The 14,264-nt window shown below is 42.1% G+C and overlaps 1 protein-coding gene across 1 annotated transcript in view; it reads right to left on the bottom strand.

The window, feature by feature from the left end:
• Positions 1–14,264, bottom strand: part of NAV2 (neuron navigator 2) — a 388,814-nt gene that overhangs the window by 102,134 nt on the left and 272,416 nt on the right. The window contains exons 7-10 of the mRNA XM_083863374.1: positions 11,624–12,722; positions 7,794–7,906; positions 4,098–4,206; positions 1,290–1,688 (exon numbers count right to left, since the gene is read on the bottom strand). Coding sequence (XP_083719500.1) covers positions 1,290–1,688; positions 4,098–4,206; positions 7,794–7,906; positions 11,624–12,722 — 1,720 coding nt within the window. The remainder of the gene's footprint in view (positions 1–1,289; positions 1,689–4,097; positions 4,207–7,793; positions 7,907–11,623; positions 12,723–14,264) is intronic.

The following is a 14,264-nucleotide window of genomic DNA, read 5'->3' as shown; positions in this document are numbered from 1 at the left end:
ATATCTTTCGAAAATGCCAATGCCACTAGAAATGTCACAAATAACAAAAAATTACCAAAAAGCAAAGAATGCAAGATGGCCAGACTGCCACAAAAAAACCCCCCAAAAACCAAGCCAAACGAACCAACAAACAAACCAACAGACAAAAACAATACAAAACCCAAACAAAACCAAACAACCCTCCCCCTCATATAAATCTCAAAGATCATTTTTAACATCAATCCAATGCTAATGTACTTGAGCTAAGACAAAATGACTTTTGTAGTAGGAACTGAAAGTAGACAAACTGAATACTGACTTTGGAGCAAAGAACTTCTACTCAAGGTAGAGATAAAATGCTGATGTAAAACCTTGTTAACAATTGTCTATCACATTTCTGCACGCTGACTTGTTCTTTAAACGCTTTTTTAGCATGTACCATTATATATACCTAACTCAGAGGTGCAAACTCATTTCCTTCCAGTGAACTGGCCCCTCAAAATTCAGGCAGCAGAAGAGTTCAGCTAAGGCACAAAACGTGCCTCACTCCCTCCATCTCGTGGGCACGAATGAATGTTGCAACCACGGTGAGTCTTGACTCAGGAAAACGTTTAATCACATGCAAGAATAACTTCCTATCTAGGGGTATTTTCTTAACGTGCACTTAAGAACTTGAATTTTGTTTGAATCCCTCTGTGACAATGAGCTGCCTCTCCAAAGGCTTATTAAAATTGATGCCTTAAGTTTTACCTCTGATGTATTTCAGATTCTGTGCTGCTCAGAGGGTGCTGTTCTGAGCCTCCTATTAAGTGTTAGTAAGTTCTCTTCACAGAGCAGGGAGACAAAACAAATCCTTTCCCTGCTGAAGACCAAGGACAACTTTCAGGCATAAAGGCACAAACAAGGGTGGACTGAAGGGAGGAACAAGAAGGATGAGACCTCACGATCTGGAGCTGTAAATGGACAATTAAACCCCAATATGCAAATGTACCAAAACTCATAAAAGTGTGAGACCTCGTGACCGGTCAGGCATTTTGTGACCATTTTGGGTTCACCCTGGGTGTAGCCCTGATCAGGCTCCTGTCCTGCCCAAGGTGTATCCTGGAGGCCTTTCAATAAACACCTACTATATCCTCTTGCTCTGTGCAGCCTCTGTTTCAGGTCATGCCTTCCCAAGGCATCAAAAGGAATGGAACATCTTTGGCCACAGCTTTTAATTCTCGGAATAATCACGGGAACACACGGAGCAAGAGATATGGAGAGAGATATGAAGAGAGATACAAAGAGAGAGAAGTGAGGCGTTAACTCACCCACTGGTGATGTCGTCGGCCCGGATGTTCTTCCCCAGCACATCACCATCACTCATGTACCCGGTGGCGTCCATGGCGATGCCCTCCAGGTCCACGTCGTCACCAGCCTTGTCGGCCACATCCACATGGCACAGGCCACTGCCGCGGGCCGCCAGCTGCCGGCGCAGCGGGGCCGGGTACAGGTAGCGGCCGGCACCGGGCTCAGCGCTGACGAAGCGGCTGGCGTTGGCCCGCGGGGGGTACCCGTTGCCCAGGGAGGGAGCGTCGCCCGCCTGCAGCCGCGGGCTGGACTGGCCCAGCCGCCACGACAGCGGCGTGGGCCGCCCCGTCAGGCTGAGGATGCTGCTGCGGCCGCTGATCTCCGTGGTGACGTTGGTGTCGAAGGTGGTCTCCAGCGTGCTTGGGAGGAGAGATGAGATTGACTTACTCATTTTGGCCTCAGGTGGGGGGCAAAGTTACTCCGTAATCAGAAATTTGTAATTCGTTGTAAATTGTTCATATATAAATTCACATTCGTGATATAAATTCATGTGAGATTCCATAATTGGAAACTAATAATCAGAAAATTATCGTTAATGAATCACCGCCAAAACAGAATTCCGTTTGACACTATGTTCCATCGTGATTTAACAAGGCTCTAATACGAGCTGTATTTTCAAGATGTGGTGGGGAAAAGGACAAGAATGTTTATTAATGTCCGTATATTTAGGTTTTATATGTTTCAAATCCTGTACTGCGTTAGTGCACAACTCTAAATTCCACATGGGGTGTTAGTTAATTGTCTTCACGTTTTGGTCGGACAAAATCCCTCTGGGCCTGAAATTCAAGGACACCCTACAGCCTCAGGCCCAGAAAAGTATAAACAAAAGTGAATTGGAGGTGGAGCAAACTGGGGGGTAAATTACTTCATTACCTAAAGCTGTAATTGGAGAATTAACCCCTGATATGTAAATGGACCACACTTAAAACTGTCTGAAAAACTCGAGCCCATTGTCTGTCTTGGGTGTAGCCTCTGGAAGGCTTCTGACTGCCCAAAGGGTATCTGTTTGAAGGCCTTTAATAAATACCCACTTTATTCTCTTAATCTTGTCTAGCCTCTGTTTTAGGTAGCCACTCCAAGGCATCAGATGCACCAGATCAAATGTGGCTCCTCCATGGAATGCTGTGAGATTTCAGGTGCTTCCAAGGCCCTGAAACGCTCACCAAGTTACTGACTGTACATAAGAGCACTAACAATTTATTGCTGCAACACCTGGGGAGACCCTTTTCACTTTTCAGGTCCTTCCTCCATGTTCCCAAAGAGGCTCTTGCACCCAGGCCACCAGGTGCTCTACATGCACATGAGAAGACTTAAGCAGGAACTTTTTAATGGATTATCCACAGTATCAAAGCGTGACTTTCTCATGTTCAAGTACATGTAACAGCAAGGGAGTGGGATAATATGATGACTAAAGGAAAACCTGCTGAAGTACTATTTTTCTGATGTATTCCCTTTTATTGTCTGCATTCATGAAAATTCTAACTGTGGAGATGTAGCCAGCACCAAGATGGAAGCTATTTCTACACCATGGAGAGAATTAAATGAAAAAAAAAGTAAGAAGAGCCAAAAAAAATTAAAAAAAAAAAAAAAAAAAAAAAAAAAGCATATTAACAATTCAATAATGAACTATGAAAAAACAATAAATGACTCCTATATTCATGAGTTAAGTGTATCTTTAAAAATATCTGTAATATTTTTATATGGAACCCTAAAAATGGGACTACACCATGAGTTTTCGGGTGATGTGTACAGATTGTAAGACCACACCCTGAATACTCATAGCTGAGTTGCAGCTAATTTATTTGCAGCTAATCCATAGCTGCAACTTCTCTTACCCACAGGAACTCCTCTTTTCCTTTCCTGCTCAACTAAGTGCCACACTTTTTAAAATTTATTGTGGGCATTAGTAAAAATAAACAGCATTGTACCATTCCTAACGTTACAAATAAGCAAAAACATGTGTATTCTCTGGTTATAGTAATTAAACCATGAAGGGATGTCACATTGATTGAAACTTGCAAAGAAAAATAGCTTTGGGAGTTCATCTTTGCAAGCTCTGCTTCAGTTTTAGATACAAAGCCAAAACACAAAGCATTCCCCCAATAAACTCATTTAAGGCTGGGGTACAAAAGGCCCCAAGCATTAGGTAGGACCCCAACATCATTAGGGGCCAAACAGCTTATTCTCCCAAATGTCCTGTTCAACACTGAAAAGATCTAACTCACATAATGTTTAAATGTAATAGCCATCTTTGCTTATTTACAGCGTATTTTAAATGTTGCTGCAGATTTCCAAATGCTGCTTTACAAAGTAAAAGCAGTTACATTCAGGGGATGACTAACAATACTCGAAAAATCTGTTTGTCCAAAGTTTGGTCAGGAATTTAAGTTACGCACTCGATAATGTGGGTCAAGCACAGTTCACCTCTTACTTAAACAAAATATTACACATAGGGGGAGAGAGCTGTAACACACTGAAGTTACTCAACAGTAAGAAGAAACATTTTAAACTGTAACTTATATTCAAACACCACCTCACACATTCAACAAGAAGTGATTATCCTTGACCTCTGCGTCAATACAAACCTCATCCCATCAATTCCTCATATTGTCCTCTTAATAACCAGCCAACACAATTCAAATTCTGTGCATTTAAGACAAAAACTACAAGATCAGTATCCCCCACTGCCAGTGTTCATCATTTTTTCTAAGGATGCAACCCAGGCAGGGGTAAGAGGTGTAAATGAGAGCAGAGTGGTTCCCATTTACCTGTGGGTGACCTGGGTTCCCCGCAGGCTGGACATGGTTTCCTCTAGGTTCTGCCGAAGGTCGGCGATGTTCTTCACAGTTCGCAGCCGCCGCGTCTCCGGGTCCTCCCCTGCAGGGAAAACAAGCCATGAGGAAGGCCCAGGCAGGGGACTGCTACCTGGGCCTGAATCTGACTCAAATGCACTTCTTTCTGACTTTCTAAGCTGGTTAGGATTGAGATTCCGTTCTGCTCAGCCGGCACCTGCCATCATCACACCCTGACTGAAATGAGCTCTACCCTCATTGCCTTGGAGATGTTGCTGTGCTGTCATTTCCCATATGACCCAGTTTAAATTCTGGTTAACTTTCAAAGTCATTAGAATATATACACTCCATCAATACCACCCTTTCCATCTTATATATTGACACAATTAATATTAACATTAAAAATTAACGTTAACCTGACACAGGCAATTTCTCCAATGCTGTGTTTTCACTAGATCTTCTTTGTCCTACAATAACAGCTTTCCATAAATTAAATTGTGCTGACTGGGTGGGTGCTTTGTGCTGAGTAATGTTTCAGGTAAAATAACACAAGGTTATTTTTCGCTTGTCAACATCACAACACAGTTACTGTTTTCAAAATGTGCTACACGACAGGAATCTTTTCATTTAATTCTCTCCATGGTGTAAAATAAATTCATTAATTATTTCGATAATATATATTATTTTAATATATATTTGACATATAAATAAAATATTTCATATTACAAACAGTATATTTATATTATATATAATATTAAAAATAAAGTTATTAGCATATATTTAAAAGTAATTAAATTAATTAATTGCTAGATTATCAATTTATTAATTATTAATAAATGAAAAGAGTAAGAAGAAGAGCAAAAAAAAATTTTCGTGCAGGATGACTTTGTTTTCATGGCACTTAGAAATTATGTTCTTTAAATGCTTTGTTCTAAAACACATTCATGTCCTGCTCTTTAAAAGTAGAGCTTATGTGCAAAAAAAAAAAAAAGTCCTCCTACTGCCTCAGCATAACTTCGTTTTATCCAATTAATAATTGGATAATTATGCTTCAGCATAATTTATTTACATGTTCTCAGCTATCATTTCAGAAATGCTTTGGTTGCTACCTCAGTTGAGCTTTATAGAGTTAAATCCTCTAAGAGGCTGAAGAGAAGTGAATTTCTAGTCGTGCCAGTGTATTCTTTGTAAGCTGAAAACTGGAACAGAAAACCTCCAAAAAACTGTCACAAAGCTTCTGTGGGGCACAGAAGGAAATGATTTCATTCTAAAGGGTTTACAACTCATGACTAAAGAAAATACTACAGTAAATGTAAAACATTTTGCATTTTATATCAGCCTTCTCTGTACAATGATGCATTTCTGAGCTGCCAGGAGGCTGGGCACTCACACAATTGCTAGTTTAGATGGATATCTATATATTACCCACATCAGAAGTGAGAAGAACCAGATAAAAGAAGCTGCTGTTGGAACTTTCTACATTCTCTGCTTTAAATTTCATGTTTCTGAAAGACACCAGGTTGGTGGCACAGGAAAACCCACTCACATACTTTGCCTACAGAGCAGCAGTGCTACAAACTACTGACCAAAGTGCTTAGTGCCCATGTGAGCATTTTTCTTTTTATCAGTCTCTGCTCTCTGGGAAATCATCTCCCTGAGTTATAATTCACTTAAAGCAGAAGGTCAAACAATTAGGGTCTGGCTGGACTGGAAACATCCACATAACAAGACTGATTACTTTAGCCAGTGGGTCTCTGGGACAGAAAACATTTTCTATACTCGTGGATCTACAAATTTTTGTAGCAAAAAAACCATAAAATATTTATAGACCTTTAGCTTAACAAAGGTCAGAGTACTCTTTTACAGATCATTTCTCTCACAGACATGAAGGCAAATGGTAGGTAGCTTCTGAGGAAAACACACAGGAGACAAACTGAACCAATTTCTTCTGAGATCACTCTGATGCCTAAATTGATACCAAATTTTCACTTAAATTACATTCCACTGCTTGATTTGTAACTATGCTTAAAAGACAGATATTGGATAGTTGGCCCCTGGAGCTTGATTCTGAAATCACTCGGCTCCTCACAAGCAGGCAGCATCCTTAAACAATTCTGTTTCCATTTTCCCCTACCTACTTGTTTTATATGTGCTTTTAAATTAACAGCATCAATAGCTGCTATGCAGGGAGAGAAGATGACTGTGCCTTATTTCTCCTGCTTCATTTGGGCTGAGAGACTATTTTGTTCAGTTTGCTCTGTTTCCCCCAAGGCCCCTTCATGGATGCTGCTGTCTGGCCTGGCTGTGCACAGCTGGGGTTTGCATCTCCCTTGTTTGAGGCTGTCAGCTGTCTTCCGCCTCTGGATCCCAAAACTTACATATTCTAGTTGAGTAATAGTCTGTAATTACATAACATCTGTTGTTAAAGACTGAAGACTTTCTGTAATCTTGAAACACTTCTCAGTTTGCAGGCTGAAATACATCCAGCCCGGCCAATATGATGGTTAAGAGATAATGCTGAAAAAGTTTAGGCAGCTGGACACTGTGTTCCTTACTTGCAACTCTCATATTTAAGTATGAACCCAAAAATGTTCTCAAGGATTTAATACCTTGTGCCTTTTATCTGCCTTGTAAGTACTTAATCCACCTATGTATAAATTGCACACACAGATCTGTTCACTGAGGCATTCCTGCAGCCCTTTTCCTCACCAGTGACTCTGCCTCTCACCTTTGCCATCAACACACAGGTATAAAGGCAGCACTGATAGAATATGCAATACAATGAAATTAATCTCACTGTGAGACTTTTAGCCACATCACTTTTCCAAGGAGGGCATTTGGTTTCAAATCCCACATTAAACTGAGGGACACCGAGACTAAGTAGATGGAAAAAACCCCTGAGATATTCTACAGATGAGATATCCTGCAATAGCACACAGTAAGCAAAGCCATAGGTATTGCTGAAATGGAGATCAGACTGTGACTTTAAAAACACATTTTAGAATTAAATTAGTAGAATCTAGTAGATTCTAACAGAATATGGTTGCTGAAAATCACTTTGTTATACTGATAAGCTTAAGTTTTTTGGCTAACTATTTTTCTTACAGTAGGAGGAATTCTAGATAAATATACCAGGTGCTTTCTAATTTCGACTGCTCTTTTTCTAGCCACAACCAGTTTCAGCTTCTGTATGCTGCACACAATAGATGCTGTTTAATTTTGGTGCCCTATTGCTGCAAAGGCTGTTCCTCAAATTGATCAGATTCACATGGGTGATGCTGAGATTCCTCCAAACCAAAACATCAAGGAAATGAACACAGTCTCTTCTGTAAGCTCCAGAATGAAGTTTTTAAAACTAAACACTGCATATGAAATGCTTGGGAATGCTTAGGATCCCCAGAGTAGTTTAATCCTAAAAAATGCTACACATCTCCAAGGAAGACATTAAGCAGGCAGAATTCCTGGTGATTTCAAGGAATTAATTTGGGGAGCACATCTGCACTGAACTTAATCATCTACAGTTCACATTATTGACACCCGGTTTTCATTGCTGAAGAGCTGAAAGAAATACAGTTATGAAGAACTAAGGCATTAGGAATAAAATCAACTTGCTCTAGCCCATCCTTATTCACCCAGACCACAGCCAGTAAGGGGTCATGCTGCAAGGCTCACCTGAGAGGTCCTCCAGGGCAGGCTGGGCAGTTTTGACATAAAGAGCAGAATCCATGCTCACCCCTCCCGTGCTGGCCTCGGCTGTCACGTTCCCTTCATTGTCTGTCTGGGATCTGGGAAGCAAAACAAAACAGGGATGTGCAGCCACTCTCCATCCAAAGTATCTCAAATGTAACAAGGGGATGAGTGCACCTGCCATCAGCCACTCTGTCCCGCTCTCCAGAACAGACCAGCAGCAGACTGATTTTACATAATTCATTAGTCCCATGTTGAATTATGTCCTAGAAATGGAAACAAGCACTCAGCTGTAAAAAATAAAAAATTCATAGTCGAAGATAGGCTTCACAGCTCATCAGGATGGGGGTCTTAAAACACTTCGATTTCCAGATATATTTTAATTATCAATAACATCAGTTGTTATGGCTAATCTGATCCTCTCCAATAAAGTCTGTATTGCATGAAGATAAAGCAGGGAGCATGTGATGGCATGTTACACTCCTGCTAGGTTCCCTTCAACATCACTTCCATTTAAAAAGAATTAACTGGGCAAAACCAACTTCAATTTATTGTCTGATACTATGGCTGCCAGGTAGTCAAAGGTGATGTGAGGATCTATTGTCAGATTTCAGTAAGATACTGAGACTCATTTAATTTTACTAATTGTGCTTTGTTTTGCTCACAGAGCCACACCAAGAGGCAGCTGGAAGTTCTCCTGCCCCAAGGGTAAGTGCTGTAAAGAAGTGAAGACACAATGGGGAATTATTATTGCAATACTCTTAATTTCACCTGACTCTTGTAGCAGGATGCTGTGCCTGGATTGGGGGTAGAAAAACAATGCCCTATTTCCAGAGCTGTCTGTGGCAGAAGGAGAAGCTTGCTGCTTTTGATGTTGAATAATGCTGAAACCAGCCTGAATCATCAACTCCTAAGTTCAATCTCCTGACAGGGAGGTGAAGATGTGGCAGACCTGGCAAAGGACCTGATAAAGGAACCAACAGTGATACCCCTGATAACCAGAAATGCTGGGCTGACACAGCTGGCCAGGACACACATGACTGACAGTCACTTTGTCCTATAAAAGCCCAAGCCCACTCTTTAATGGCAAGGCCTTCTAACACTCCCCTCCTTGGAGTGTGTGCAGAGTCCTCCCTTGAGTGGGGGCATCCTGGAGGGGGAGCAAAAGAGATGTGCCCACAGTCATTGGTATGGGTGAGTACCATCAATCTCTACTGAATAATATAATACAATATCTTATATAATTTTATTTATTATTTTATATAGCTTTTAATGTAACTTTAAATAATAATTCCTTTGCTATTGTTTGAAAAATAGTGAATTATACTATACTAGGAATCACAGCTGCCTTTACTGGGTAGTAAATAATTCTGATTGAGAACTATTCATCTAATCATTATCAAAATAAATCACTTATTTTCATACAAATATATCTGGTTTGCCATCCTTAATCCTACAGGACAGTTGTGTTATATGAAGTTCACCTATATAATCCTTTAGACATGAACAAAGTTGACCAAGTCTGGTGCTAAGCCTGGATCCAGCTGCACCTGGACTTCTCTCTAAAAAGGAATTTAGAAGGCAAGGGGGCCCTTTCTGCTCCTCCTGACTCAATGGGAGGAGAGAACTCAAAGTTCTCTAACAAACTTTGTCTGAATTTCCCTGTCTGCCTGTGACAACCCCATACAAAACGCAGGACAATTTCTTATGTCTTTTGCTTTAAAAAAACCCCATCAAACCTGAACAAAAAGTCTACAGGCAACTTTAAAGTACAGATTAAAGTTACTTTAAATGATGTCAGAAAACACTTGAGCCTTCTACTGCAGTGCATTAATGAGGGCATTTTGCAGATTGAAATAATGTCTGGATAATAAATATAATAATCTGTCCCATTTGCTTTGCAAACCAATATGATCTGACTTCTCTCTTTCCTTTTAAAGCTAACATAATTACAGAGTTTGGCCTTTTTTCCTCCAGTGCTATAAAGTAGACACTATTTTTCAATTTTCCAGCTCCCAATAGGTAGTTCCATTCCTAGTTTTGGTAAAAGGTCAAGTAAATACTGTGTGGAGTTTATCAGTATGTTTAGATTATGGAAAATGTATGGACTGTATCTGCTTTTACATTTTAGATGATGATATCTGTGTTCAGACTAAGATCAATACCAGCAATGAGGGGACACTGTAGTGATAAACTTAACAACCCTTCTCCAGAAGTTTTTGCTTCCCAGGTGCACTGAAATTGAATTCCATACACACAGGGAGAATTCTCAAAGGGGCCAGAAGACTCACAGGTTGCTCTTCCTATTCTGCATTCCTACCCAGGCCTTTGGCATGCCTCTCCTTCAGGTTCATTCCACTGACATTCACTCTTATTTACAGAATGTGACTGACTATTCTTTATGCTACATCTGCCAAGAGATCCAAGGCAAAGATGTGTACAGTAGAGCTGAAAAAACCATGAGACAGGGCAACAAAAATGACCAAAGATCATGAACAGAGTCTTCACAACTGAAAACTAAAGAGCCTAGGACACCTTAGCCTAGAAAGGACACATCTTACAGAAGGGAAGGAGGTGAGAAAAGTCTTTCAGATCATGAGCAGCAAGAAAATGATGAAGACAGAACAAACACTTGCATCCTCTTCCTATGAAAGAGCTAAGCAGTGCCAAAAAAACCCCCATGAGATGGCTGTCCAAACTAAAAATCCCATCCTCTGACTGAGAAACTTCTTGTGTCCCAGTCATGCTGTGTCCTTAATCTCTGCAACTGATTTCCCTCATTACTTCCCTATTGTCCCTAGGACACCTCCCTGTGTATCCTCTAGTGCCACTGTCAAACAGAAGGTGCTTCAAACAGAAGAGGGACTAGACAGAGGTTAGCTGTGACTTCATTTTCTGATCTTTTCCTTATCTCAGGGTTAACACATACCACACCACAGACTTCTTGTCTGGCCTTACTTAAACAAAAGGATTTTTATTTAATTTTTTTAAAAATTTCCAATTCCTGCTTATAGTGAGGCAGCTCCACCACCATCAGCCACAATGAAGACCCCGGGTGTGTCTTGGCATTGGTACAACTTTCAAAGTTAAAGTGCACAAAACAAACCTGATACACCTTCTTGTGCCCTTTGGAAGAGCAGCACTTGATCAAGGAGAATGTCATGTTTCCTGCTAGCAGGGCTGGATACAACCATTATTCCCCCTCCTGTCTGCTGGAATTCTGGAAACTTGGATTTGGGGATTTTAGTATAGAGTAATACATGTGAGTCAAGATGGAGGATTTTGGGCATTGTCTAAATCTTTCTTCTTCACCTCCTTTTTCCTGAGTTTAGGTGGTTTTATGTAATTGGGTGAAAAAGGTCCGCATTGCAGGCCTTGGGTGGTCATTATTGGGTCAAAAGTATAAATAGTACAGGTGTCACCTTGTTATTGGGTAATTAGTGCTTAAATACCCTCAGAAAGAGTTAGAAGCTCTCCTTTCTCTAACTTGGTAGTTAGAGCTCATGCCTTGTGAGTCTGTAAATAGGCAAGAAACAATAAACATCCAAGTCTCACTCCAAACCTATGTTTCCTGTGTGTTATTCACCCTGACCTTGGCAAGGAAGAAAAAAGAAGCCAGAACCACCACAACCCATCTACCACAACTCCTCACACAGCCCTCACCATCAGTTTCTGTGAAAACACATGGACTACCCACGCTCTTGAATCACAAAATTCCTCTGTGATGAGAAATTAGTTTCTCCAAGAGCATTCACCCCCCCCCAAAAAACATCCAAAAGGACCCTGCCGGGCAGCCCCCAAGGCACACCCCGTACCTGTACATGAAGGGCGCGACGGTGGCGGTGTTGGGGTGGCTGTACTGCTGCTGGGGCTGCGGGAGCTGCACGCTCACTGTGTTGCTGCCCGTGGTGTGGGTGGTCACCGCGGGCCCGCCCACGGCCTGGCTGCTGCTGCTGCCATGCAGCCCCCCGGCGCCCTTCCCCTCGGAGGAGGCCAGGCTGGAGGAGGAGCTGGAGTGACGGCTGTCCAGCTGGGATTTCTGATGGGAGAGCCCCGAGCTGGCTTTGCCGCCGCGGCTCCTCTCGCCTTCCTTTGCGGGAACGGGGGCACTTGAGGATTTCCCTGCGGTGTTCTTCATCCCTGGTTTTGGTATTCCGCTGTGAGAAGGGGCAGAGGCCTCCTTCTTGGCACTGTTCAGCTTCCCTCCTTTAGGGATAAAGCTTGCGATCTTGGAGGACTTTTTTGGCATATCTGTTGTTGCTGTTGTTAGTGCTGTCTGTTCTTCCTTAGGTTCCTCCTTCAGGTCCAGCTTCTCAGTGATGGACGTCCTCTTCGTAATGTCTTTACTCTTATCCTTTTCCTTCTCTTTTTGTTTCTCCTTCTCATTACCCTTCGGAGAACTTTTCTTATTCGTCAGCGCGCGGCTGAAAGTCCTTTGTGCAATTCCTTTGAGTGCAATTTTGGGGCTGCTGGACATGGATCCCGGGTTGTTCACGTTCTGATTGGTGGCATCGATCTCTTCGCTCTCCTCAAAGCTGAGCAGCATCTCCAGCTTCTCACAGCTGTTGTCCCGAGAGCCCGGACACTCCAGCGTCGTCCCCCCGGCTTTGGAACCCCCTTTACTGTTGAAGAGTTTTAGCTTTTCCAGCATGGATTTCTGGCTGTTGGGAGCAGTTTTGGCGATTTCCGAGGGCGGTTTTGGAGGCTCTGCCGCCGGCTGCTTCACGGACAGCATGGAAGACGTCGCTGTGTGCTTGGCACTGAGAGACTTGCTGCGCCAAGGTTTAATAGCAGAGCTGGGCTGAGGGATGGCCGAGGAGTTACTGCAAGGACCGGCGCTGCCGCAGCTTTGAACTGAGGATGAGACATTTTCATTCATTCCTGTGGGCTGGGAGGCCGTGCAGTCTGCAGGCTCTGGAATAAAAACACGGAAAACAAACCAAAAAAACAACACGGGGGTACCTGGTGTTAGAGTGAGATTCTTTCTGTAATGAAACATCAAGAACTTCACACTGATAGCATTAAAAAGACACACTGGTATTTTCAACATTGGTGAAATTCTGAGAAAATAAAAGCCAGTTTTCTTTTCCTACCCAGCAGAACAGCAACGAGCTCCTACTGTATAATTTACATTTACTTGCTGTTTCAAGAAAAAGAAGGGAGAAAAAGAATCTCTTCCAATTCAAACCAAAATGTGTTCTGCGATGTGCTCTCCCTTATTAAGTCCACAATACTTTTTCATTAGCAAAAACACAGCACTGTTTTGTAACTGAGGGTTCCCTCTGCTTTTGGCAAAATGCTTGCTCTCCAAGTTCGATTCTTAGAAAAACCTCAAACATTAAAAAATGCAGGAGTAAGGAAAAAAGTAAAACTCGAGTCCTTTCAGTTATTGGGGGTGGGGGTGGTAATATCTTCATAATGCAAAAGTAGAAGAAAGCCCCATGTACAAAATAAAAACAATTGTACCCTTTGGTAAGGAATCTAAATTAAGTATTACCACATATCCTAATACAGCTGTAAGAGAAACTTGTGGCAGTAACTGCACAGCCCTCCCCCACAGAGAAAACAAATCTTTTATTTAGTTAGTTCCTCCTAATGTTATTTGTTCTCATTAAGAAATTAGTTCCGAGCCTAAAGAGAGCTTGAAAAATCACACTCACCTACCAGTGGCCACTTCTCCTCTGAATCAGTTTCTCTTTGCAGAGTTTCCCTTTTGGAGATGTTACTCTCTCAATTATCACAAATATGTTTTCTGTTAAACTGCTCATGTTTCCAATTAAATTTTGTCATCTGTGTCTGTTCGCCTGCCCAGCAGCCTGCTGGGGATTAACGGCTCTTTACCTATATTTCCCTGCCCTCCAGCACGAAAGTAAACTGTGTACAGAGCTGCATTTTTTTAATTCAAAAATCAACAGCAGTGGAGAGAGCGTGTGTTCTCGGCAGCAGGAGCAGCCCTGTGAATCCAGCCCTGTAAATCACGAGCTGCTGCAGCCACACAGGGGCTGTTTTGCTTCACTTTCAGTTGCTCAGTGAAGATACGGCTCTGTTAACCTCCCTCCCCTGATCCAAACCAGATCTACTGAAGATGTAAGTCACATACATCTTCCTGACTTAGCACAGAATCAGGTTTCTAAGAGTATTTCGAAGAGGCTCCTTAACAATAAACTCAGCCATTCCACGTGGTTATGGACAAAGTGGAATAGCAGGAACTAATGATACTTTCAAAAATATTACTGAAGTCAGAAGGTTTCCAGGACTCTTAACCAGTAACTATTATACTGGCCAGTTTTGCTAGTCCTTTTCCTACGGCAAAGTACCCACATGGAGCTGGAAGGAATCAGGAGCTGGATTACACACACAGACAGGAATTACGCTGCTTGTAAGCCTGTGCCAGCCTGCTGACTTCCAGGGCATCACTCCTGTTTTACTCTAGTACAGAAGGAAAATCAAGCCACC

Source organism: Zosterops lateralis (assembly GCF_965231275.1).
Source record: "Zosterops lateralis genome assembly, chromosome: 6".
In the NCBI taxonomy this organism is placed as follows: domain Eukaryota; kingdom Metazoa; phylum Chordata; class Aves; order Passeriformes; family Zosteropidae; genus Zosterops; species Zosterops lateralis.
The sequence above is the reverse complement of the archived record's forward strand: the minus strand, read 5'-3'. Positions and strand labels throughout refer to the sequence as shown.